General features: G+C 40.2%; 2 protein-coding genes across 3 annotated transcripts; both read left to right on the top strand.

Moving 5' to 3' along the window:
- Positions 1–32: 32 nt before the first annotated feature.
- Positions 33–10,447, top strand: parp10 (poly(ADP-ribose) polymerase family member 10). Its single transcript, XM_030412672.1, has 11 exons — positions 33–154; positions 1,000–1,175; positions 2,061–2,303; positions 2,436–2,666; positions 2,756–3,777; positions 3,931–4,143; positions 5,480–5,606; positions 6,078–7,118; positions 8,316–8,449; positions 8,520–8,694; positions 8,784–10,447. Exons 2-11 carry the CDS (start codon positions 1,001–1,003, stop codon positions 9,080–9,082), a joined length of 3,660 nt encoding a protein of 1,219 aa, XP_030268532.1. The 5' UTR covers positions 33–154; position 1,000; the 3' UTR covers positions 9,083–10,447.
- A 1,087-nt stretch (positions 10,448–11,534) lies between these two features.
- Positions 11,535–27,166, top strand: cpsf1 (cleavage and polyadenylation specific factor 1). Of its 2 annotated transcripts, XM_030412389.1 has the most exons (38): positions 11,535–11,722; positions 12,333–12,498; positions 12,590–12,617; positions 12,724–12,857; positions 12,953–13,033; positions 13,151–13,302; positions 13,524–13,670; positions 13,813–13,952; positions 14,138–14,248; positions 14,349–14,442; positions 14,525–14,612; positions 14,931–15,086; positions 15,277–15,328; positions 15,419–15,492; positions 15,577–15,651; positions 15,737–15,817; positions 16,145–16,240; positions 16,346–16,525; positions 16,687–16,828; positions 17,002–17,180; positions 17,419–17,558; positions 17,653–17,833; positions 17,918–18,124; positions 18,213–18,302; positions 18,390–18,536; positions 18,627–18,779; positions 19,810–19,926; positions 20,227–20,317; positions 21,622–21,706; positions 23,332–23,473; positions 23,590–23,742; positions 24,220–24,396; positions 24,743–24,809; positions 24,897–24,944; positions 25,038–25,193; positions 26,433–26,562; positions 26,700–26,838; positions 26,928–26,975. In XM_030412389.1, exons 2-38 carry the CDS (start codon positions 12,355–12,357, stop codon positions 26,973–26,975), a joined length of 4,425 nt encoding a protein of 1,474 aa, XP_030268249.1. In that variant the 5' UTR covers positions 11,535–11,722; positions 12,333–12,354. The 2 variants fall into 2 exon arrangements, with proteins under 2 accessions (XP_030268249.1, XP_030268248.1); XM_030412388.1 differs by lacking the exon at positions 11,535–11,722 and having other exon boundaries at positions 12,355–12,498; positions 26,928–27,166.
- The last annotated feature ends 47 nt before the right edge of the window (positions 27,167–27,213 follow it).

The following is a 27,213-nucleotide window of genomic DNA, read 5'->3' as shown; positions in this document are numbered from 1 at the left end:
TTGTCCCTGTGATGACGTATGTTCCCTTTTAACACGTGGTGCTGATGACGCCTCCCGCCGTTCAACGAGGAGCACAACAAGGAAGTGTTCAGAGTCCAGTTCAACCCGTTTGGACGAAACGACTTTCCGACCAAATGTCTACCTTGTAGTGCAGGTAGGTAACGCGCCATAAACGTGTCGATACCCGGTGAAAACTACTTTCTAATTCCGTCGGCAGAACAAAACACAGTTGCGATAAACCTGCAGCTTCAGTGTTTAAACATGGCAACTGTTGCTAATGGTTTCACTTTCCAGTGTGGAGAAATATATATTGGCACGTACATAAACTACGGGTTCACTGCGCAGTTAAAAATAACAGCTACAGTGCAACAGTAACTCTATTTGTGAACTGCTTAGGAAAACGCTTCTTGTAACAAATACACCACCGTTAAATTTAGCTCCAAATGTATAGTAGCTGGGGGGAAAAATGAAAAGAGGCCGAGCTTCCTGTTATCCAGCTCTGAACCTGATAGTGTTAGGTAGGCCAAGATCTCTCTCACACAGGCTCATTTCCATAGTTTCTCCACGTAAATGTGAAGAAGTCCTTAAAGGGGCTAAAAAAACAGGGTATGATGATGTTTTGCTACTAAGTCCTAAAGTTAAAATGAGCAGAATTGTGATTACTACTGTAAAATGTGGTTGAGTCATAAACGCACGTTCTTGTATGAGAAGCTACTCTACCAAGACTTGTTCTTTCTGAGGTTATAAGAGAGAGCAAAAGGCCTGATCTTTCCCTGTTTTAATGACTGACCATATTATAATATATACAGTTACGTGACATGTTGAAATGTATGTAAAATAATGTTATATTTAAGTAAATGAAAACATAATGTGTTTCAAATAGCAATTTTCAGCTCATGGATAGCATAATGTTAGCAATTTCCCACAGAGCCAGAAAGCTGTAAACAAATGATTTGAACCACTTCTTCTGGCACTGTATAACCTGTATGTGTTTTACAGGATGTCCATTAAAAGTGTGGAGGACAGGACGGTGGAGGTGCTGGGTCTGCCCCTAGGTGTTGATGAGGAGCTGCTCTTTCTGTACTTTGAGAATAAGCGGCGCTCTGGGGGAGGTCCACTTGTCTCTGTGGAGAAGAAGGGTGATACTGCCATTCTCGTGTTTGAAGAGGCAGCGGGTAAGTGGAAACATAGGGGGTGTTTGTCTGATGTATTTTGCAAGCCTGGGCACAAATTTGTACATTTGATTTGCTAGCCTCAAATTAAGCTGCGTCTAAAATCTTTAATGTGCGACATCTAAATTACCTAAAAATAGGGATATTGATAGCCGTATTGGAAATACCTCTAGTACTGCATAAAAAGGTGGATTGCATTGGGGAACACTTGAGTCTATACACTGATCTAATACCATGTACAGTAGCTATTTTCCCCGAAGAAGGATCCTAGTGCTTTCCAGCAGCATTTTCATCTGTACGCAAGTTAACTGATTATTTGCAGCATGTAGCAAGTAGCCAATAAACGTTAAGTTCATGTTAGCAGACTTGTGTTTGTTTGTATTTTTGCTCTAGATAATAAAAGTAAGTTCTATGGCATTCATTGTCTGTATTTGTTCATGTTTACAAAGGGCTTTTAAAGCCAGGCCACAGAACAATGATAGCAATTATATCCCATCTATACAGAGTTAGTAATACACGTTTGTTAAAAAATAATAATGTATCTGATGACTTTAAAGTTAAGTTGATCAGTTGAATAAGTGAGCTTACTGCACATACAAATATACATATATATATGTCTGTGTATATATATGAATATTTGTATGTACTGTAAGCTCATTTAACTTATCAGTTTAAAAGCTTTTAAACATCGATCCTTCTTACCTTTATAAGCATCAAAGTAGACATTAAACATTTAACTTACAAAAGATAAACACTGCTGAAAGAAAGCTATATTGTACTTAAACTAAATTTGTACTTAAAAACATTGAATGGAAACAGCATAATGATTTATTATTGACATACAGTATGCTAACTTTGCCTTTACTTCTGCTCCAATGATTTTGACAGCTGCCACCCAAGTGCTGTCTAAAGGGCACCATGTTCTGCATAATGTAGAGCTGAGTGTGAGAAAGCCTGCCTCTAAGGACCCATGTAGACTGCTGCTGAGGGGGATCGACCCCACCACCATGACTGATATGATAGAGCTTTATGTGGAGAACATGCTCAACCTGAACATGAATGACTACACTCTGTATCCCTCACCGGAAAGAGATCTCATCCTCATTCACCTCAGCCAACCCCTCTCAATAGGTACATTAAAGGCACATATTTTCTTTTTTTCTTAAAAACACTAATGTTTTTATTTCCAAATGTTCAATAATTAAATAAATAATCATCATTTTCCTTCATGGCATTGTTTAAGATATATTTTTTGTTTTGTAGATTTCCAAAAACTAAGTGCAAAAGTCTCCAAGAGGAAACTTTCTGGGGCCAAGGTGACTCTTGAACAGATTGAGCAAACTGACTCCATCCTTGTGAAGAACCTGCACCCTGGCACCACTCCAGATACCCTCACATTGTACTTTGAGACCAAGGTCGGTGGGAATCCGAAGGTGAAGGAGGTCACAATGCTTTCAGAGGGCACAGCCAAGGTGTCCTTTGTCAATTATGACTGTAAGTTTTGTATTATGCAACCTTTTAAACAGTTTTTTTCCCATGGTAGTTTTTTTTATGGAACAAAATGTCTGTATTTCTTTTACCAGCTATTAGCTCTGTCCTTCAACACCCGCACAAACTGGAAGGTGCCGATCTTGTGGTGATGCCATACTTTGATTTTCTACAACCTATACAAAGTGTTACACCGCAAGACTCGGAAGTTGGAAGCCAAGATATGGCTGAGAGCAACTCTGAGGATTTGATTGATATGGAGACCAATCCTGCCACGTTGGACAGTGCAAACAGCCAGTCCTCTGCTAATACTGCACCGGAGCCCCTCGCCACCCCTGAGCCAATAGAGGACGTAGCAGAGCAAGTCATGGACGATCAACAGGAGGAAGAAGATAAACTGTCAAGCCATATCGCTATCACTGAGCCAGTAAAGCTTGCTCTATTTCAGCTCGGCACCTTTCAACAGGACATGACTGAAAAGGCTCACCCAAATGTCACCATCCAAATCAGAGACAATGGTGTGTACATTGAAGGTACTGACAGACAGACATTTGAACAGATAGAACACTCCATCTCGGACTATTTTGACAAAATGATTGAGGCTCATTTCACCCTCGAGAAGGAAAATGCTCAGTTCCTCGCAAGAAAAGATGTAAAAGAGCGACTTCTGCAAACAGTGAATCAAACAGAGTCACCTACTATGTACACTGTATCAGACTGTGACATTGTGGTAACCTCCCTATCCCGGGACTCGGCTAACCAGGCTTGTAGGTTTTTGAAATCCCAGGTGTCTCACTTCAGCATGCCGGTGGACCCGCAGTATGAAGGGATTTTTTATTGCAGAGAATGGTCTCAGTTCCTGAAGGCTCTGGGTTTCTCCTCTGTAAAGGTGTCAGAACGAGGGGGGAATATTGATGTGTTGACTCTGAAAGGGATGGAGAGTGAGAAGCGCACTGCAATCCTGGAGTTTCTTAGCACACCTATTGAAAGGGAAACAGTCCTCTCTATGGAGCCAGGCATGCTGAAATACATCCAGATCCATTGTCATCAGCTACTGGCTGACATGGACCAAGTGTCTATCTTTCCACTAGAAGAAGAGCATGTTTGCGGGTTAAAGGTATGTATTACGTCAGTATCACATGTAGAAGCAGAGATTATTAACTGCAGGCCACTTTTCAAGCTTCTGTTTAAGTCATTTCTGGTGCCATTTTAACATTGCCCAGTAGATTGTTGTATTTTTTTGTTATCTTGTTTTTAATGTACCTGATAGATCCATGGCCAGGCGGTTGCTTGTCAAATGGCTGAAGAGGTGTTGCAAGGTGTCCTCTCTTCTATCTGCACCAGAACCATTACAGTGAACGCTCCAGGAGTGACCCGGTTTTTACATGATAAGGACTGCAAGAGCATACTTAAAGAGATGGAGACAAAGTTTCAGGTCTATATCAACCCAAAGCATATGCCCTGGGAGCCGCTGCCACAGCAGGTAATGGTGGAAGAATGCAAGAGTTTTCTTTCTTTTCTTTGTATCCTTCTGTGTATTTGGAGCTAGATATGCAATTTCATCCCTCTACGCGTCCTCCCAGTTGGCCATTTATATTGGTTGTCATTCACCTTGATGAGCTGTCTAACTTGAAGCCTTATCCAGCATAGCCTGAGGCTGAGTTTACCAGCACACACAAGAAAGAAGTGCAACACTGGTGTTTATTGTGTTTCCCAGCAAGTCTTGCCTGCCAGATGTTTTACCATCACTGTGCTTCATTTTCTTACTGCTGCTTTGTTGTCATCCCTAGCTCAACACTTATGAAATAATATTTAAACTCACAAACTACCTATTTACCACTCACAAAAAAATTATAGAGACAGGATAATAATTCTTTCTTTTTTCTTTCTACATTTCACTATTTTTGACTACATTATTGCTTGCCATTTTCCAAGATTGATGAATGCAATGTCTGACCCTCCAGTCACTGGTTTCAGTTCTTGCTTGTATGAGAAATGGTAGTTTTTGTAGAGAAATGTAGTTGACTTAGTTTGGTTTTATTTCTGTCAAAATGAAGTTCTGTAATGAATCAGTAATAGTATAAGTTGTTGATTAATCGTTGAAACTCAATGAACACCAGACTATTAAAATGCCACTTTCATAAAAGTTAAGTTGAAATGTCCTGAGCCAGTTAGCAAGCTATTGTGTCAATCACTCCATTTCTTTTCCTTGGAATATTTTTACATTGCAGGAGATATTGTCATGGACAGATTTGAGTGGTATTGATATCATCTGTCTCTCTGCAAGAAAACAAATAAGCATTTCTTAAAATGTCAACATTTTCTTTTTAATGGCAGCATGTGTTCATAAAGCTAATCCCTTTTCGGTCCTTTGCTGGCTGTGAGTTATTGCACTTCAGGTGCCCTAACTGATATAAATGCGTTGTTACACTACGTTGAATCACAACCTAACTGAGGATTCCAAATGCATAAACAGCATTCTGCAGTATAAATTAAATATCACCACTAACAGCATATTCAGAAAAGCCAGGGAAGTGGACACACTAGGTTTAAAAACCAAAAAAAACAAAGCAAACCTCTGTTTCAGCAAATTTGCACCAATGATTAGCACAAAAACTAAATCAAACCATTTTTTGTTTTTAACCATGTTAAATCAAGCTATTGTTCAGACCAAAGTGTAGAAAATTCCTCTGTTATAGGAAGTTATGAAAATGAATTGTTAAATGTATACAAATTGTTCAGAAATAGGAGAGGTAATAGACAGTTCACTATCAATACACTATTATGTGTTCACAGAAACATACTGCTTATTATTTCAGGACATTTTTGAAGCTGCATGGATGATGATGTCACACAAAAACTTCCAGAGAGTGTCTTTGGATGGTTCTCCACAGGAGTTAAATTCAGATTCAATGCAAACTGATCAGAATGGAGCTTCGGGCGGAGGTAATCATCAATTTCAATAATAACTGAAAATATTTCTCATATATCCCTGATAAAAAAAAAAAAAAGTTGGGAAGCTGTGTTAAAAATGAATAGGCCAGAATGTGAAGATTTTGCTACTCATTTTGAAGATGGGACAGGGATTGGGAAAGTTTAAGGGATGCTCACAACACACCTGTTTGGAATATTCCACAGGCAAACTGCTTCATTGTTAAAGGGGCATAGTATCATGATTGGGTATGAAAGGGGTAACCCAGAAAAGGCCCAGTTGTTAACAAGCAAGTATGGGACAAGGTTCACCTGATTGTATATCAGATATTACTACATGGGTTCAGAAACAATTTATAAAATCATTGTTGGTGAACACAGTTCATTTGCAAGTAATTTAACTGTTTTACATAGTGTCCCAACTGTTTCAGGATGGGGGTTGTATTTCTGTGCAGTTTCAAACAATCTGTCTTGTCTCTTTTGAAGGCCTTTTAGAGGACGCAAAGAGAATCGTCTCAGCCGTTGACGTGGAGGGTGTGTCTGCGCCAGACCAACTTGATGACATGGATAACCTAGACCTGTACACAGCAGAGGAACCAGCAAGCCAGACAGACCAGGGCTCTGATGGATTACCTGTCGAGGCTTCAGAGCCCTTAAATTTTGTGGAAACTACGAGTGGGTTAATGGTGTTGAAGGATGGATATCTGTTCCTGCCTCCTGGTCCAAGACCTCCCCCCACCAAGCTTTCCTGTAGAGACCTTGAAGAAGACGCACAACTTTCTCTAGCCATCCAGTACTCCATGGAGTCAGGCCCTTGGTCCATTGAGGATGAGGAAGAACAGCTGCAAAAAGCCTTGGAGCTGTCCAAGAAAATGATCCCATGCGAAGAATCTTCTGGTAGTACCGACGAGGGCACCAAAACGGATCAGCTGAAAAAGGGCATTGGTATGTCTTTACAGGACACCATCAAGGCAGCCAACACCCTACAGCTGTATGTGTGTGCAGGTTATAGTTGTGACCTGATTCGGGTGGACATAGCCTTCGGGAAGAAGGTCAGCCAGAGGCAGGTGGAAGAGAAACTGGAGCACAGGGCTTTGAAGAACATTTCAGAGTACCACAGGAATTGTCTGGAGTTGATCAAAAGGAAGCATGGAGTCGAGATTCAAGTTCAGGGCACCATAATCACGGTTTCTGGCTTCAAGGACTTTGTGACCGAAGCACTGTGTGATGTAAAGCTCCTGCTGGAGAAAATGTCCAGTGGTGTATCTGACAAGGAAATCCTGAGAGCTGTCCAGTGGGTGTTTCATGACCCCGTCACTTCAGACACGACCCCGTATTCACCTGATGCTACAGTATTCATCGAGAATGTTTGGAGGTTGAAGCTGAAGAAGATCGATATCTTGCTAGACAATCAGCCTCACACCATAAACTTTGAGAAGATGCAAGAACACAACGTAGCTTCAGGGAAATCTGTGAAAATCACCAGGAAGTTGGTTAATTTAGAGGATTTGGTTGAGGGTGTACCAGGTAAAGTGAATTTATACTGTTCTTATACATTCGGTTTTCTGTAGAATTGACTACTTATAAAGTCCAAAATCAACTACATGTAGTGAAAGATTGTCAGACAAGTTAAGATTATAATTGAACGCACAATTTTAGGTTGGCTAGATAATGCAGACTCAAAGTTTCTATCATGATAACATTAACTTTGTTCTCAAAGGCATGTCTCTTGTCTTTGTTAGACACCAAAACATAAAAGCTCTTGGACTTCATTGTCATGTGTCATTTAATGTTTTCTCTCTAATTAAATTTCAAACATTACTTAAAGCTCCAGTTTCCATTAGCTAGCTCTATTTGTTAGGCCTGGATTATACTCTGAATGCGTACATAGATAACTGTAGACATCCGACCCAGTCGTAAGAATACATGCCGTCGAATGCTAGTACATTCTTGCAAAATCACATATAGGTCAAAACTTTACGTTTCTTTATATTGCTAATTTATAAAAAAAGTATCTCTGGCCATAACAGTGTTCTTATGCTCTGGTTTGGTTAAGGCACAAGAACCACTTGGTTAGCGTTAGGAAAATGTCATGTTTTGGCTTCAAGTAACGTTTTCGGATGCCCCAAACAAGGCTGGAAGTTGTCATGCTGTCTCCTTAAAAAAAGATCTAGTGGTGTGGCACTTAAAAAATAAAAAATACACAGACTCGAACTGCTGTCACCAGCTTGGCAGCCATGTCACCTGTTACTCCACCACTGTTCTCTCCACCTTCAGATATGACAATTGCATTATAATCATTAAATGTGAATGGGATATGACACATTTTGTACAAATGTATATTACTTGGCAAATGACACAAGTTAGGACGTATCTGTGGTTTGCAGAAACTGCTTTACCATAAATGTTAAATGGAATATAGTGCTATTCTAGTCTACTGAGTGCTTTACAACACTTCTCACAGTCACCCATTCTAATCCACTTAAAGGGAATACTACACAGATGCATGTATTCTGTAGCCTGTTGTAGTGTACTGGAGGTACATGGTTTTATGTACAGACCCAATGCGTACACCCTCTGATGATGAAATGTTTAGATTTACAGACCGAGAGTATAATTCCAAAAATTGAACTCCCATTTTACTAATTGTTATTATTGTGAACAGTTATGTTAATGATCCATCTGATGTCTGTTACTGAATGAAAATTAATCCTTTGTTTACAGAGGAGGAATTCTCTCTGCTGTCAAACCTGCCAGAGGCAACCAAAGTGGACGAGGAATCTGATGAATTTCAAAACGTGGTGAAGAGCTTCTATGAGACCATACAGGAATACCACAGCAAAATCAGAATCATACAGGTGAAATATAATGAGCTATATATTTTAAACAAATTATTTGGTGTGTCTGTATTAACACTGTTTTCTCCAGGTGGAGAAGCTGATGAATCGACTGCTGTACAATCAGTACAAGTTGAAGAAGGCGAGCGTACTGCAGCGTGCCACATATCCGGTAATCGAACAGACTCTCTACCATGGCACAAGCGAGTCGAGTGTTAAGGAGATCTGCGTTCATGGATTCAACAGAAGCTTCTGTGGAAAGAATGGTATGTTTTTGATACCAATGTTCTCTTGCCAGACTCTATTTGTCTTATCTTGGGGTATTCATCTCTGACATCTTGTTTTCTCCACACAGCCACCGTTTATGGTCAGGGGGTGTATTTTGCTGTGAACTCTGCGCTGTCTGTCCAGGATCAGTATTCACCCCCAAACGCAGACGGATACAAGTTTATTTTTGTGTCAAAGGTTCTAACGGGAGACTACACAAAAGGCTGCCATTCGATGAAGACAGCCCCGCTGAAAGAGACTGGTGACATTCCCCTCAGATATGACAGCGTGACAGATGACATCACTAAGCCGACAATGTTTGTCATCTTCAATGACACACAGGCTTTTCCTGAATATCTCATTACATGTCAGAGAATCCACCGCTGAGAGAAAAGGGATTACTGGTCAGATGATAATCATCGTAGTTTTTGCCTTGATCACAAGTGTATGCGATTTCTAAAGGGCTGATGTGTAGTGATATTTTAACTTCCCCGATCATCATAAACCTTCTTCAGTTGAGTGAAGTTTGATCAAGAGAGACTCAAACAACTAAACCCAATAAAGCTCATTGTGCCACATCTTTAAATAGATGTGACTCGGCAGTTATTGCATTGCAGTTATTTGATCTCTATAAATAGATATCTTCATATGAATGCAGATTTTTAAGGCAAGGGACAAGAAATTTCAATCAGAAGTGTTCTGGTTTATGTTTGTGATCTGAGTAGTATTGACATGTAACATTTGAGCCACTTTGGTTGGTGGCTTTTTATTGGCTTTTTGAAAAATTCATCTGCATCCATATGCAGATATTTGTTATAAAGATGAGCTAAATCGATGTCAGGCACAAGCTGATAAATTCATAGTTTGCTATTCAGACTGTAAACAATGACCAGCACACTGAGGAGGGACTGTTGGCCCACAATACATTATCTGGATATCTGCTACCCTCGGATATGTTGCATATTACTTGATATCCCTCAACTCATGTGATTGTATTGATATTAATGTAGCTGTTTTGATTTGTAATTTTTTAGTTTGCCAGCGATGCTAACTACTCTGATGTCAAACTATAGCTACCAGAAACTATACACATAGACAGATTTGGAAATGAAAATATGGCCTATAGTATATATATATTTATTTGCTTTTGGGTTCAGCTTTTTGAATTTCCCTGACCTATGGTCCACTGATCTACCCTGAAAAAAATGTTATTGAAAAGGTGATCACCATGTTTACAGAAAGAAGCAAAAATTAGCATAATTATCCTTAATCCTAGTACAACATTTTTTTTTAATTATGTATAATCTATTGTGAATTGTATGCCTTGTAAATCAATTACATCTAGTGCAAACTTTAAAGAATATGTATTATCATTTTAATAAAACAAAGTAATCTGCAAGTTAACCTTTGTGTATCGTGTACAACACATGATGGGTCTTGATAGTCACCTTCCAATTGCCCTAACTTAGTGCGATAACACAAGGTGTAGTATGTGTTGACATCATGATTGACCGACAGTGCCTGTTTGGGTGTTTTGGTTTTTTTGTTTTTTGTTTTTTTTATTAATTAAGCAAAAGCTTGCAGATCTTTGGGTTTCCTTATGTCTGTGATTTGTGCCCAGAAATGTGTTTACCAAAGATATCTTTTTTTTCCTTTGGTGTTTTTTTATTAGAAAATATTAAGAATGTGCAATCTCAAGAAAGATCATCATTAATTTTTGAGAAAAATAAAGCTTCTTAAAATGAGAAACCATTAGGAGTTTATTGGGGATGTGTTTTTTGGGCTCAGCCATACATTTTGAAGGCTTGTAGGCTGTTGTGCTCTTGGTCATCTAAATACTCTTACCTAATGTATGGAATATTTGCTTGGTAGATTGTAGGATGAAATTACTGCACACAGCAAGCCACCAAAACAGAAAAAGAGTAACGGATTATTCAGCTAGTTAATAGTTTACACTTATGTATTGCAGAAACATAATTCAGATATAATTTAAAGCTGCATTGTGCCTTTTGTTCCGCTACTGTTATGAGTTAAATAACTTTTATATTTTAAAATGAGCTTTTTGTTAACTCAAGTACTAGGTTGAAAATGTGCTTTTTTTAAAAATCTACAGTGTGTTATTTGTGTGCAACGTGTGTCGAGTTTGAAACAAAGACAACACTTTTCTGGTGCACCACACTTAAGTGGTTTTCTATAAAATGCAACTGATTTTAAAGAAATTGTAACAGAGGAGTGAAGTTGATAATTTCAAGAGTATTTATGTTGGCCTTAATTTTGTCCTTGCTAAATTTTTTCAAATCAACTGAGATGAAATTATCTCTACTCAAAGTAGACTGATGGTTCCGCCCCCTAACTTATAAAGACTTGTGCTTGTGAAAAAAGATTAATTATAGCAACTTTGCTCAGAATATTGGAATAACTATGTTACCAGTACATAGTAAGACATGCCAATAATTTCTGTGACTATGATATTCCTGTGATCATCTCCATGCAGCAAGAAGTGAAGAACTTCCTTTCAATAAAAATGGGCAAGTGGGGTGCTGCAGTAGTTCAGTTGGTAGAGTGTGTGTCCTCACTGCAGCAGCCTAGTGGCTGTAGTACCTGTGGCCCCCGGCTGCATGCCACCCCCTAATATATATATATATATATATATACGTATATATATATATATATATATGTATATATATATACACATTTTCTTTAAAAAAATATATATATTTTGCCTTTTGAAAGAAGGTGACAGAGGGTTTAGCATGCAGGAGGGGGATGAGCCCCTGGCCCCTGCACGCGCTTCTACCAAGATTCAAACTGTAGGGGGCGGCAGCAGACCTCGGAGTCACTAGTCCGCCGGAAACAGAAAAGACGAAGAAGACTGGCGCTCCCACAACACAACACGGCAACTAACTGCTAGCTTACCTAGCTATTGCATAGCTAACTTAAGTTGGTAACCCACACAACATGACACCTTAAATGTACAAAGAGGAAGGAACAATAAAGCTGCAGACTCTGATAACGTGTTTCATATAGGTACGTTCGCAAGTTTAATTGAAAATTTGCACAAATATGCCATAAAACCATCAGGTGCAGGCGCTGTGCCATGCCAGCTAACATGCTAGCTACAAATAGTAACGTTAGAGTGTTGCTAAGATAGCTAACGCTACCGGCTTATCCACACGCTCGAAGCTAACAGTTAGCGGAGACGCACATTAGTCACAACAACATGACTAAATGACTACTGCCACTAGCGTTAAATTGTCTTTTTGAATATACGCTAGCTAACGGGAAATATTGATTATATAGCTAACTAGCTGCCAAGGCGCAAACTCCAACGTTACCTTTGGATTAAAAGCTAGTTAACGTTAGCGTTTGTTTATTATGGAATCATTTTTGAATTCAGTAATATGTGGCAATAAAGTACAGCTAAACTTTTTCTGAATGATGATGCTTTTGCACTGAAAAACTTCATCTTTGCTTACTATTGTTTTCCACTGCTAGCCAGTTAACTTAACACTAGCCGAGTTTACTCTTGAGGAAGAAGAACAATGTCAAGTGTTTGGTCAATTCTGTGAATCTTAATCAAGTCGCACCTCTCAAAATGAAATCAAGAGAAGTTGACATGAATGGTCTCACCTGTCAGATGCTGAGGGCACCCTTCCAGGATGTATGCAGTGTACAGACAAGCACACACCCCCACTGCAGTGGAGTTTTCTGTCTACTGCAACTTCATATCCAGCAAGGAGAAGAACTTGGTCGTTGCTGGAACATCTCAGCTGTTTGTCTACAGGATTATCCACGATGTGGAGGTAATCATAGGTCTCCATATGTCATTGTGTCAATTTAAAATACAACCATTAAAGGCTATTTGTGATGTGTATATTTCTGTCATAATTTCAGAGTACATCAAAAGCTGACAAGTCTTCAGGTACAGCCACACTTCACACTGAAAGTACATTTGTTACTGTTAAAGAATGATATTCATTTAATGTGAGAGTGAATTTGTAGTCTGACTTCACTCTTTCGTCCTTAAGATTCCAAATCTCGTAAGGAGAAGCTCGAGCAGGTGGCCTCCTTCTCTCTCTTTGGCAATGTCATGTCCATGGCAAGTGTACAGCTCGTTGGAGCCAACAGAGATGCACTCCTTCTCAGTTTCAAAGATGCCAAGGTATCATTGTTCAAGCGGTGCACTGGTCAACTGCAAATTTTAACAGCCTGACATCATTTTTGACTGACCTCTGGGTGTGCTTGTCCTCTCTCCAGTTGTCTGTAGTGGAGTACGACCCTGGGACACATGACCTCAAGACGCTGTCTCTTCATTTCTTTGAGGAGCCGGAGCTCAGAGTATGTACAGTAGAAACAAGAAAACAGTGAATATCTGAAAACTTAAACTAGATGTTGACTTGCTTAAGTGAATGAATTGCTAAACTGATTTGGCCTCTTTTCTTTTTACATTTTCAGGATGGTTTTGTACAGAATGTGCATATTCCCATTGTCCGTGTAGATCCAGAGAATCGCTGTGCAGTGATGCTTGTATATGGCACCCAGCTGGTGGTGTTGCCATTCAGGAAGGACACTCTAACTGATGAACAGGAGGGTGGAGTTGGAGAAGGGTAAGCCTGCAGTTCGCTCTACACTCTGCTTATTATTGTCTTTTGGTGTCCTCACTGAACCATAAATACTTACATGTTGATTCCCCAGTTGGCCTGAAAACTTATCTTGGTTTTGTTTAGGTTAAAATGTAAATATTGTAGTAGCACTGTGTTTATCCACGGTTCGAATGTACGTGTAATGTCTAATTTGGAGCACCTGTTATCTCTTATTGCATCTACAGACCTAAATCCAGCTTCCTGCCCAGCTACATCATTGACGTTCGCGAGCTGGATGAGAAGCTGCTCAACATCATCGACATGAAGTTCCTCCATGGCTATTATGAGCCCACGTTGCTCATCCTGTTTGAGCCCAACCAGACATGGCCTGGGTCAGTCAAAATTATTAGCTATAAACACAATCTTTTTTATGTTTTTCAAACAAAACATATATGTGGTCTTGAATGCATGGTATTGGTTTGCTACAAATAAATGATTTCATGTTTAACTTGTGTTTTTGGATCACTCTGCCAGGCGTGTGGCCGTGCGTCAGGACACTTGCAGCATCGTCGCCATCTCCCTCAACATAATGCAGAAGGTTCATCCTGTCATCTGGTCTCTCAGTAATCTGCCGTTTGACTGTACGCAGGTCATGGCTGTCCCCAAGCCAATTGGTGAGCGCACTGAATTCTCTTTTCTGTCACTATTTATGTACAATCCGGTCACTAAAGCTCTCAGTTCTCTGTAGAGATTTTTTCTGAATAAAAAGTGTCAATATGAGTATACATTATGATGAAGTGTGTTGTGTTGTTAGTGCTTGGTGCTGTTGCTCCTTTGATCACATATCAAATCTTTTTAGGTGGTGTGGTGGTGTTTGCTGTGAATTCATTGCTGTATCTGAACCAGAGTGTTCCACCATATGGAGTTTCTCTCAATTCCCAGACAAACGGGACGACAGCCTTCCCTCTGCGTAAGTGTGATCATCTGCAGTTCTATTTGGACATCTAGACTTAACATACCTTTGATGTTATGTGATGCTCATCACTGGATAACATGTTGTGGCTACCCAGGTGTACAGGAAGAAGTGAAGATCACACTCGACTGTTCACAGTCTGACTTTATTGCCTATGACAAGATGGTCATCTCTTTGAAAGGAGGAGAAATGTAAGTTATTGTCAGTACTGTCAGAATGTACATGAGCGATGCTGGCAATTTATAATTCTTCACTAACTGTCTTGTCTTACAGTTACGTGTTGACCCTCATTACTGACGGCATGAGAAGTGTTCGGGCTTTCCATTTCGACAAAGCTGCTGCCAGCGTCCTGACAACCTGCGTAAGTTCTGTCTGTCACAATGGGCAGGGTCAGATGAGACAGGAAGTCTCTATCTCAAAGGCGCAGTTAACTCCAAAATCAATAATACAGGTTTTTTACTCTTACCGGTAATGTAATTAATCCATCCAGATTGTGGTGTAGGTGGTTGCAGAGCTATGGAGATATCAACCAAAAGATGTCTGCCTTCTCTCCAATATAATAAAATTAGATGGCACTCAGCTTGTGGTGCTCAAACCTTCCAAAAAAAATACCCTTTCCTACCCTTGAACAGACAGTCTGTCAAAGTAATGCCTCACACTCTGGGCTCTCCTTCTCCAGATGGTTACCATGGAGCCTGGCTACCTTTTCTTGGGCTCCCGCCTCGGAAACTCTCTGCTGCTGAAGTACACCGAGAAACTTCAGGAGACGCCACCTGAGGAGGGCAAAGAAAAGCCGGACAAAGAAAGAGAGAAGGAGAAGGATAAAGATAAACAGGTACGTTTGTGATTTTCTAGTGAAGCACCACTGAAGTCCATCTTTAATTTTCCTTTCTCTTGTGTTGTTGCAGCCATTAATTTTGATATACAGCTTGACAGGTTTTCGGAGTAAATGTCAGAAGGAATCCCGTCTTGTTTGACAGCTCGTCCTCCTATAAAACTAAATCATCATCTCTAATGAATTTCAGGAAGAACCACCAAGCAAAAAGAAGCGAGTAGAATCTTCCACCAACTGGACAGGTATGGTCAGATTTTATTTACGACATGTGCCAGAAAACGTGTGTGTGATCTGCCAACCTCTGTTTTCACTCTGCTTCTTTGTTTTGCCAGATGAGGTGGATGAGATAGAAGTGTACGGAAGTGAGGCCCAGTCAGGCACTCAGCTGGCCACCTACTCCTTTGAGGTTAAAAAAATAAATGAATGGCAAAAGCTTAGTTTCCTTCTATGTCTTTGTATGAAGCTGACTGAGGGTTGTGTTTTTATCCAGGTGTGTGATAGCATACTCAACATTGGACCTTGTGCAATGGCCTCCATGGGTGAACCGGCCTTCTTGTCTGAGGAGGTACAAACAGTTAAACACTTCCTAATGTCTCATTTATTATCTCAACAATTGTATTTTAAGGTTTCTGGCTTCCTCTTCCCCACAGTTCCAGAGCAACCCTGAGCCCGACCTGGAGGTTGTTGTGTGCTCTGGCTATGGCAAGAACGGTGCACTGTCTGTACTTCAGGTAACTTCCTCCCACTGATGTTATGTGTTGTTGTAATGCAGGTGTAGCTGGTTAGATATGTGCATGATAAATGTTACCGCATCATCCTAAAACCTGTGGTCGCGAGGGCCGTCTGCCACAGGTCCAGTGATGATGCTACAGTGAAGTCTGGGTCTACCAGGGCTGCCTCAGAGATCGACGGAGTAGCCTGTAAACACCCCAGACACAAGCCAACATGCTCACAGTTCAAATACCATTGTGATTTGTAATACTAGCATGTTGTGGGGTATTTATGGAAGTGCCTAAACTCTGGAAATGGGTTATGATTTGTTTCCATTTTGTTCTCAGAGAAGCATCCGACCCCAAGTAGTCACCACGTTTGAGTTGCCAGGCTGCCACGACATGTGGACAGTCATCTCAAATGAAGTCAAGGAAGACAAAAAAGTACAGCAGAAGCTTCTATATTTGCCAAATTAATTTTCACTGTGTTAATTCCTTTATAGTTTGCACCTTTTCTTTGCAGTAAGATGTTTGTCGCTCCTTTACCAGGCTACAAAAAGCGATGATTCAGAGGACGGGGCAGAGACGGAGACCGGCGAGGATGGTGAAGAGGGAGAGAAAGAAAAAGAGGAGAAGGAGAAAGAGGTGGAGGAGAGGACGGAGCCTCAGCTGGAGGATGATACGAAGAAGCACGGCTTCCTCATTCTGAGCAGGGAGGATTCAACCATGGTAAAAACACACATCAATACAAATCTTATGTCCTAATTTGATTTGACCAAATGCAAAGATGAACTGTTTAATCCTTGGGAAAACAAAACTACTAAACCAAATCTATTATATCATTGAGATGTTTTCTAAATGAAGTAAACTTTTTGTGTGTTGGTGTTTAGATCCTTCAGACAGGTCAGGAGATCATGGAGCTGGACACCAGTGGTTTTGCCACCCAGGGACCAACTGTGTTTGCTGGAAACATCGGTGACAACAAGTACATCATCCAAGTGTCCCCCATGGGTATCCGGCTGCTGGAAGGAGGTAAAATAGTATACCAAAAATGGTTAAAGAAAGTGAAACAATTTATAATGACATTTTTACATTTTCTTGTTTCAGTAACAATAAGGGAGTAAAGGAGAATACATGTATAATATCAAAGCTAATTTAAAGGTATTGAATAAAATAACAGGCTGTTTATCTGTTCGTTTTCTCAGTGACACAGCTCCACTTCATACCTGTGGACCTGGGCTCTCCCATAGTGCATTGCTCTGTGGCAGACCCTTTCATGGTCATCATGACAGCAGATGGCGTGGTCACCATGTTTGTGCTTAAGACTGATTCCTACATGGGGAAGACGCACCGGCTGGCTCTGCAGAAACCACAGATCCCCACTGTGAGTGAACCATCAGAACATTACTACTTAGAGAGTCTTTTTCTTTATCAAATCTGCCCCCTGCTGGCTAGACTGAAGCTCTGATCTAGAGTAGCTGGTTCTGTTGTTCAGTACTTGTTCAGTAATGAGCTTCAATAATGGCACACACACACAAATGCACAGCAAACTAGATTCACACCATTCTCTCAATAGGTTGTAACAGGAATTAACTTCTTTAAAATGGCCTCTCATTCAACAGCAATCCCGTGTGATCGCACTGTGTGCGTACAGGGATGTCAGTGGGATGTTCACCACAGAATACAAAGCTAACTCCTCTGTCAAAGAGGACACCATCATCAGGAGTCAGTCTGAAGCAGAGACCATCATCCAGGACCTCAGGTGAGAGCATCACCTCCATACTGAAGCATGTAACCAGTCGCAACATGTCCTGATAATTGATGGATGCATTGATTGTCGTTAAATCTGTTTTCAGTAACGCAGTGGATGATGAGGAAGAAATGCTGTATGGAGACTCAAATGCTGGTGCGGCCACTTCGAAGGACGAATTTGGCCGCAGCTACATGGGAACAGGGGCTTTTGGGAGTGACGGAAGCTGGAGCAAAGCAGAGCCCAGCCACTGGTGCATGATCACCAGGGAGAACGGTGTAATGGAGGTATGAACTGTATTTTATATCAGAGGATTATGTAAACTCGGAAAATCACTTCTTTTTTCACACTCCTTGTTTTAATTTAATCAGATTTACCAGCTCCCGGACTGGCGACTGGTGTTCCTGGTGAAGAACTTCCCAGTTGGTCAGAGAGTGCTGGTGGACAGTTCGTCTGGCCAGTCAGCAGCACAAGGGGAAGGTAAAAAAGAGGAAGTGACACGTCAAGGAGATATCCCGCTGGTCAAAGAGGTGTCTTTGGTTTCACTCGGCTACAATCACAGCAGACCATATTTACTGGTGAGTGTTTTCTGCTTCATACAGAGAAAATAAGAATATGCTGACATTGAATGAAAACCGTGTATGACAAAGTGTTTTCTTGTTCTAGGTCCACGTTGATCAGGAGCTTCTGATCTATGAGGCGTTCCCGTATGATCAGCAGCAGCCACAGAACAACCTGAAAGTGCGCTTCAAAAAAGTAAGCGCTCAGGCCAATAAAGGTATACTAAATCAGGATGAGTTTGAATGAAGTGAGTCTTTACTGTGCTACTTTCCCTCTGCTCAGGTGCCCCACAACATAAACTTCAGAGAGAAGAAATCAAAGCTGAAGAAAGATAAGAAATCAGAGAGCGGGGCCACAGAGGAGAGCGCAGCTGCAAAAAGTCGGATCGCCAGATTCAGATACTTTGAGGACATCTCTGGATATTCAGGGGTAAGGAACTTTTTTTATATACAGATATTAGAACTTAATAAATACTCTTTGATTAGCCTAATAAATGACCACATTTCCTCATTGTCCCAGGTGTTTATCTGTGGTCCGTCTCCTCACTGGATGCTTGTCACGTCTCGTGGAGCCATGAGGCTTCACCCCATGAGCATTGATGGCTCCATCGAGTCTTTCTCACCCTTCCATAACATCAACTGCCCCAAAGGGTTCCTCTACTTCAACAAACAGGTACACAGAGGACATACCGTCACTTTGGTATTGGTAGCGTATTTATTTGTATGTCACTCTAAGGGGAAACAAAAAATAGCTTATTTTTAGCAAGATTATTGTTATTATAACGTGCGTATGTTATTAAATTATCAAATTATTATTATTATTTGTAGCGGTAGTCGTAATGTCTTTAGTAGACTTATTTGTTTTTCTGGGGCTTTCAAAGCCTGGCAGGAATAAGAATGTAGAGACACTGACCACTTATTTTGCAGTTTTGAAGGCACTAATTAGTGACATCATACTAACTAATACTTAGTAACTACTAAGTATTTTTTTTACCTTTAGCAAAAAAAAAGTTATGAATTGAACTGAAAAGATGAAATGTGATGAGAAAAAACTTTTATTGATATTACTATATATAAGTAAGTAATATAAGGATTTCAACTGATTCCCTCGTCAGATGGTCAACCAGCATTCCAGTTAGGGGACGAGCTGGTCGCCCTAGCTAGATAAAACCAACGACTAGCAGCAAGTAATAATGGACACACAGCTCACCTTGACATGCTGTCTGGCTCTGAAACACCATTAGACTCAGGTGGAAGCCGTCTGAAAGATGATAACATCGACCTTAACCTACAATGAACCTACAACTAAAAGTAGATTTTCGAAAATCCTCCACGCTTGGTGACCACCATGCAGCTGCATTGGAGAGGAGATAAATGAAAATCCAGACTTCGGGGTATTTGAGGAACTCTGATCATTTTCACAGGGAAGAAAGCAAGAATCTCAAATAGGGCACCCATCAGGGGTGTTTATAAAAGGCTGGCCCATGCAACTCAATATGTTTGGTCTGCCTCCTGACGGACATGGTGGAATTGGAGCTTCTATTATTGGTCACACCAGAAGGTGCTTCCCATAGTGAGATAACCCTTGCCCTAACCCAGAGACACAAATCAGAGCTTCAGCAGATTTAAAAAGGAACAGTTATCTGTAATTTCGAATTCCTCAGGCAGTTTTCAGTGTGTGTTTCTGTGTGTATTTCCCACAGGGCGAGCTGAGGATCAGCGTCCTGCCCACCTATCTGTCCTACGACGCCCCTTGGCCTGTCCGAAAGATCCCATTGAGGTGCACCGTCCACTACGTCTCCTACCACGTTGAGTCCAAGGTAAGGCTCCTCTCACTCAGCCCACACAGCAGCAGGGGCACCAGAGCAGCAGCGTGACACAAATTCAAGCTGATACACATTCCCTGGACGGGGACACACACACACACACCTCCACTTGCATAACGCGATGCAAAATAAAAGCACATCGATCGTGAGGCTTTGAAAAAGTTTGAGATGAAAGCCCTCTGGCCTGAAAGTTTTTCGTACTGCGAGAGAAAAAAAAAATCAATGAGGGTGACTTTGAAGGGATTAGTCTTTGATGTAAAGTTTTCTGTGTGATTTTGGCTTTTCCCCTGTTAGGTGTATGCTGTGTGCACCAGTGTGAAAGAGCTCTGCACACGCATCCCCAGGATGACTGGAGAGGAGAAGGAGTACGAAACCATAGAACGAGGTCAGACAGACAGACATGTGCGCGCGTGCGCACACACACACACACACATATATAACTACACACTCACAGCCCTCTCAGGGGAACTGAAGTACCTGTTCAACAAGACCTCCTGCTATGAATATAAAAACATTATTATAATAGAATGATAAAATAAATTGGTTTGTCTTTCATATTTACATATATTATTTAAACGATTTCTCTTTGTCAGCTAACCTTTTCAACTGTTTATTAGTTACTTCGGCTTTTAGGCTTTTAGGTACTATTTTAACCATTTAATGTATTAGTTTTAGCTCTTTCAACAATTTGTTCCTTGTAGCTCACTCTTTCAACAATTTATCAGTTTCTTTTATCTAATTATTTCAACTATATGCTTTGTTTAGCTCCATATTTCAACCATTTATGCATTGTTTTGTTTTTTTTTCCTAAGCTATTTTAAACATTAATTCATTCTGTTATCTGACTATTTTACAGCTATTTGTTTTTATTTAGCTACCTATTTAAACATTTTATCCATTTCTTTTAGCTAGCTAGTTCAACAATTTTATTAATGTCTTTTATTTAATATTTCAGTATTTGTTTCTTATAGCAATTCCAACCTTTTATCCAGCCCTTTTAAAAGAACTGTTTCAACAATTTATAAATTGATTTTCTTTATTATTTCAATTATTTGTTTCCTTTAGCTACCTATTCCAACCATTTATTCAGTTCTTTTAGTTAACAATCTCCTTGGGCTTAACATCTGTTTGTTTAAGCTATTTCAGCTGGTCATTTGAGCAACCATTGCATCCTTTCATCAATTAGAATAGAATAGCGAAGATGTTTATTGTCATTGTTTCAAAAACAACGAAACTTGGATAGCAGCTATTAGCTTGACAAAGAGATATCAACTATATAAGTATAAAAATAGATGAAACTATTACAAATATATACAGCAAGATTAATAGCAAGATAATTAGTATCAATTAGTTTCAGCTAACAATTTCAACAATTTATGAATTAATTTAGTTAACTATTTCAACCACCTAATTTCACCAGCCATTTTCAAACACTATTTTCATGTTTAGTGCCCGCTCCCTTACTACTTTCCACAAATTTTCAATCGCAACGTGTTGTTAATGTGTTGCAGTTATCAAGTTGCTGAGAGGCATGTCTTGTGCAGCTAGTACTTCATAGCTGGTAGTTTATTGATATTTTGACGCTTACTAAAGAGCAGAATTGCACCTATTTTAAACATATTTGACTGTTTCTATTATAACACAAATATGTGTGTGTATTACTGATGTTTCTCCTCTGTCACCCTGTAGATGAACGCTACATTAACCCACAGCAGGAGAGGTTCTCCATCCAGCTCATTTCTCCAGTCAGCTGGGAGGCCATTCCAAACACGCGGTAAAAACTGTTTTATTTACATAGCTCACCCCTTTGCAAAACAAGAGTGCTCCTTGCAAAATCAATAAGAAAGTCTTGTTTTAATAGACATTGGGCACCTATGAATAAAGAGGTCCACACTTTTGTTTTCTCATTTTCTCTGCACCGGCTCATCTCAGTGGAGGCTTTGTGTAGCTAAAGAATTGTAGGAATTAATTGAAAATCTTGGGTCATTTATCCTGAGGTGTAGACAATTAGTGTAGTCTCACATGGCTGCCTTCCCTCATTTCGGTGAGGGTCAGTTGGAAATGTCAGGTCATTTGTACAAGTCCCTGGTCATTTAGTTGCTCTGCATAATCGTTACCCAGCACCCCTGAGAGGTTTTCTGCGAGAAGCTGAAGCATTGAAGTCAGTCTGACTTGCAGAATTTCGGCATAATACTGTATGTAAACTAATAGCGGTAGACTCTGCATCACTATCTTAACTCTAACTTAGCCTTTCTTTTTACTGAGATGTATTATTTAGCTGAGAAAGCAAAGGATTGTCGCAGCCTTGGCACTTGTGAACAATGTGAATTTGAGTTACCTACTCTGCAAAGTTGAGCATCCTGTTGGTTCTAAAGCCTTTAAAAACACCGAACCTTTTAAATATGACGGACACACTCGAGCAAAGATCAACCCTTTTCTTTTCCTTCAATATTCCCTGTTACTCTTTCAGCACCACCCGACTGTTTTAGGCAAAATGCAGAAAAGGAGAAATCTTCTCTACCACTCCTTTTTTCCTTGCTTGTTGTCATCCTGCAGTGTCAGCCGACCATGTACCGTGTAATGCCCGTTTTTTTATTGTGATGAGTCATAATGAGGTCGCTTTAGAAATATCGCAGCATGCAGCACTTTTTCCACACTGATGCTTATGTTTTGCCCTTTGTCCACATTCATTTTATCAGTTCATTTGATTTGATTTCCAACATGCAATAGATTGTGTCAGTTGAAGAAATTCAAGGGCACTTGAATCCATCTTGAAACAACAGATCCAATCGACTATGTTTTTTAAGTTCTCTGACATTATTTTGTCTTTCAACTTTTAGCTTGTTTGCTTTAAAAGTGGAAATGTGTTGTGTTTAGGTTGACACCTTCTGTTTGTGATCACATGGGCCTACATTTTAGCAAATATCTGAATTGTTTTGTAAAATATTGCACATTGTTAAGGACTTGCAGAAGAAAACAACAGACTTTCTTCAACAGCAGTCCGACAAACATTGACTGCTATTCACAATGCGGCACTGACTTGATCAGTTCTCCTGTAGAGCATCAGGATCAGCTGGTCAGCTTACTGTTATATCAGATGTATGTTTGATTATGTGTTTAAAATATAAACACAGAAGAGTGTGGCCAATCAGAATGTGTGTTAATGCAATATTTATTTATCCAATACACAGTGGAGACTCAGATGCTTAATTAACACTTTTACACACAATCCAGTTTGCCATGACACAGCATCAAATTTGTGGCACAACAGATGAATTGAACATGATATTATATAGTTGGCTTAGAAGATGTCTCATGTTGATCAATCAGATGTCAGTCAAATTCACCATGTGTGAAGAAGACAAACTTAATAAGCTGCCCTCTCTCTGTCTGCATAAGGTTCGACCTGGACGAGTGGGAACATGTGACCTGTATGAAGACGGTGGCTCTGAGGAGTCAGGAGACGGTGTCCGGACTGAAGGGCTACATCGCAGCAGGGACCTGCCTGATGCAGGGGGAGGAGGTCACCTGCAGGGGCCGGGTGAGCAGCACACAACAATTACACCACAACACTGACTTCTTCCTATTTGTACAAAATGGTGACAATAAGAAACAGAAACATCTGCTGATGGCTTGTTGTTTGATTCTTGTGTTCAGATTGTGATCCTGGATGTGATCGAGGTGGTTCCAGAGCCGGGCCAGCCGCTCACCAAGAACAAGTTCAAAGTGCTGTATGAGAAGGAACAGAAGGGACCGGTGACAGCTATGTGCCACTGCAACGGGTACCTGGTGTCAGCCATCGGACAGAAGGTATCTCGGCATAACTCTGGGAATTCACACAACTCGAATTAGAATACGCATTGAATAGAGCTGGATTTGAAAAGAACTTAAACATTAAATTCTGCCTAAACTGATAACAAAGCTTGTGTGAAATTTTGACTTCAAACCAAAGACAAATCAACTGGTGCTGCTTTTCCACCAAAAATAAGAGGGTCTACACAGTTTTTTAAACATGGGTCAACCCTCTAAAATTCGCCTTTTTACCCCAAATACTCTGCGTCCTTACCTGGGTCTTACGTGTAGATCACAGCTGATCTGAGCTGAGGTGATTAAAAACCTGTGTCTACTGCCAAGTCAATTGACAGGGTCTTAATGCAGAGTTTAAACAATCCCATTGCATACAGAAGCTCAATCTTAGCTGGTTTACGTGGGATTTTTGACCCGTGGGAAAGTGTTACTAATGTTGCGTGTAGAAATGAGGTGTAACTTCTTCGATGTCCCCTGCAGATCTTCCTGTGGGTCTTGAAGGACAACGACCTGACGGGCATGGCCTTCATCGACACTCAGCTCTACATCCACCAGATGTTTAGCATCAAGAACTTCATCTTGGCTGCAGATCTGATGAAGAGCATCTCGCTGCTCCGCTACCAGGAGGAGAGCAAGACGCTGTCGCTCGTCAGCAGGGTGAGGAAGTGACACCACTGAAACAGTCATTTTCTGTATGGTGATTTATAAAAGGGATTGTTTTGTTGATGAACCATATTTTCTTCAGTTTTAAAGACAGTTTTCAGTTATTGCAGACACTTCATTGTATCCTTTTCCAGTTAGAAGTTTGGACCCAAACAATCAGTTTTCAGTGTTGTGTTTACTTACTCTAACCTGAGGCCTGCAGAAAACACAGTGGAGTTTTTACTGATTAAAATTACAAGTGAGTGTTGATGGTGTGTCTCCTGCCTGTGGGTGTTTGGATTCAGTTGTGTCCCGGGGACTGTATCTGTCTTTAATTGTTTTCTTATTGTTTTGCTGACAGGATGCAAAGCCCCTGGAGGTGTACAGCATTGAATTCATGGTGGATAACAACCAGCTTGGCTTCCTTGGTAATGTTTGTTTAGCCTTTACGAGAAAAGTCAATACATTTCTACAAAACTTTGTTCTCATGTCCCCTTATTTTCTTTGCCTTTTAGTGTCCGATCGAGACAAGAACCTCTACGTTTACATGTATTTACCTGAAGGTATGTGATGATGTTGGAACATGTGATGCAAATCTAATGTAACTCTGTATCAAATGGAAATCCACTCATGTGATACGTTGTCTGTGTTTGCAGCTAAGGAGAGCTTTGGAGGAATGCGCCTGCTGAGGCGGGCTGACTTTAACGCTGGAGCGAATATTAACACTTTCTGGCGGATGCCGTGCAGAGGAACCCTGGACACAGGCAGCAAAAAGTCTCTGACATGGGACAACAAGCACATCACGTGGTTCGGTACGTGTCACATGTCTTAGCCAATGAGAGTGAGGTGCGTCTCGACATGCATCTCGGGTGACCACTTGTGATTGAATCTCATTTCCCAACTCTATATGCAAAAAAAACCACATAGACCTCTGGGACAAGTGACCTGATAGATTTTTGCACAAAGAAAGAAAGAACTTCATATATATCATTTGCAGGATTTACACGAAACCTCCCCAAAATTAAGAATTTGTCCAACAGCGTTTGATTGATGAATTAGGCCGTTCTGAATTATTTCCAGTGAGTGGGACAGGGTGTCAGCAAAAATCGCCCAAACGGGTCAAAAAGCTTGGATTCAGTTATTCAGTTAAACAGAAGTGTATAAAGTGATATCTTGATATTATCATATCATCACATCAATACACTTCCACTAACAGAAGATAAGATAATATTTAATTATTGCTTATTCCTATTGTACACATATTTAGTTGGTGATTCCTGTGATTTATGCATTACAGAATTTGGAACACTCACAGACTGAAAAGATATTATATCGCGTGTAAATTAAGAAATTTGTTTGTCATGCGTTGAAAGATCAAATTTTCTAGTGTAATTAGACTTTCGTATATCACAGAGAAATGAAAAGATTGGAGCTGTCATGGTAGATATTTGTTTGGTATTACAAGCACAGTTGGCAGGAAGTTCTTAATTAAAACCGGATACACCTACAGTGGATAATTAGAGTAACACTATTTATGCTATTATAAATGAAACAAATGACCTTTTCTATTTAACTGAAACAGGACAAGATTATGGAAACATGGTAAAGTTTGATTGGGTACATTAATCTAATACGACCATCAATTGTTTTATTTGAATTACTGTTTTCCTTTCCTGTAAAGTCATTTGACTATTCTGAAGGCATACCCCAACAGATTAGTTCTCCCTCTATTAAGTTTGGTTTTCTATTATGTATTTGATTTTCTATGTTGTACCTGTATTTGTAGTAACTTTATTGATCCTAATTTTTTTTATTATCTATTTTAACTGTATTACCGTCTGTTACAATTGTATCTTAAAGGAGGCACTTATAAGATATTAAGCCCTATTAAAAAATTATAACATTGTTTGGTCCATGGTTCAACTCAATAAAAGTATCATTTAAAACAAAAAAAGGAAATTAGAGGATTGGAAAGAAATCAAATTCAGCTTCAAATTCCCAAATGTTAAATGTGGACTAAACCTGTATTTTGTGTGTCTGTTTTCCCACAGCGACCCTGGATGGAGGCATGGGCTTGCTCCTCCCCATGCAGGAGAAGACCTATCGCCGTCTGCTGATGTTGCAAAATGCTCTCAACACTATGCTGCCTCATCACGCTGGTCTGAACCCAAAGGCCTTCAGGTATATATCTATGTGCAGCACTCGTCACATATCATTAGCCACTGTTAGGATCATATATCACTCATAATTTAATATGAGTGACTGATTGCGTAATTTTGGATTCAACATGACCGACTCTTTTTATGTTTCTGGTCCAGAATGCTGCACTCTGACAGACGATGCCTGCAGAACGCTGTGAGAAACATCCTGGATGGAGAACTCCTCAACAAGTACTTGTACCTCAGCACGATGGAACGCAGTGAGCTCGCCAAGAAGATTGGTACCACTCAGGACATAGTAAGTACACAGCGACAGAGGAGAGGATGCAGTGAAGTCGGTCCCTGTACTCTGATGTCCCTCTCATTTTACCCTCCTTTCATCTCCAGATCCTGGATGACCTCCTGGAGATGGACAGAGTCACAGCTCACTTCTGAGAGCCACATTCCCACGTCTCGTCCACTGAACGCTCTTTTTATACCGAAACGAGAGATGTTTTTTTCTTTGTGTAAACCTGATTTGTTTTTCTTACTTGTTGGATAAAAAAAAAAAATTAAAAAAGAGGGCAGCCATGATTTCCTAGCATATTTTGTATAAAACCAAAAATCAGTAAAAGTAATTTACACAAGTCGTGTGTGTGTGTGTGTGTGTGTGAGCTTGACGTGAATAAGACAG

Source organism: Sparus aurata, chromosome 3 (assembly GCF_900880675.1).
Source record: "Sparus aurata chromosome 3, fSpaAur1.1, whole genome shotgun sequence".
Taxonomy (NCBI): Eukaryota; Metazoa; Chordata; class Actinopteri; order Spariformes; family Sparidae; genus Sparus; species Sparus aurata.
Note: the sequence above shows the minus strand (reverse complement) of the source record. Positions and strands in the feature narration are given on the sequence as shown.

Bases quoted from the DNA above. Each gene is read 5' to 3' on its own strand.
- parp10 (XM_030412672.1), top strand. From the start codon at position 1,001: ATGTCCATTAAAAGTGTGGAGGACAGGACGGTGGAGGTGCTGGGTCTG. The intron at 2,667-2,755 runs GTAAGTTTTGTA...TTCTTTTACCAG, and splicing joins GTCCTTTGTCAATTATGACT to CTATTAGCTCTGTCCTTCAA. The intron at 3,778-3,930 runs GTATGTATTACG...TGTACCTGATAG, and splicing joins AGCATGTTTGCGGGTTAAAG to ATCCATGGCCAGGCGGTTGC.
- cpsf1 (XM_030412388.1), top strand. From the start codon at position 12,355: ATGTATGCAGTGTACAGACAAGCACACACCCCCACTGCAGTGGAGTTT. The intron at 18,537-18,626 runs GTAAGGAACTTT...TCATTGTCCCAG, and splicing joins ACATCTCTGGATATTCAGGG to GTGTTTATCTGTGGTCCGTC. The intron at 23,474-23,589 runs GTGAGCAGCACA...TCTTGTGTTCAG, and splicing joins AGGTCACCTGCAGGGGCCGG to ATTGTGATCCTGGATGTGAT.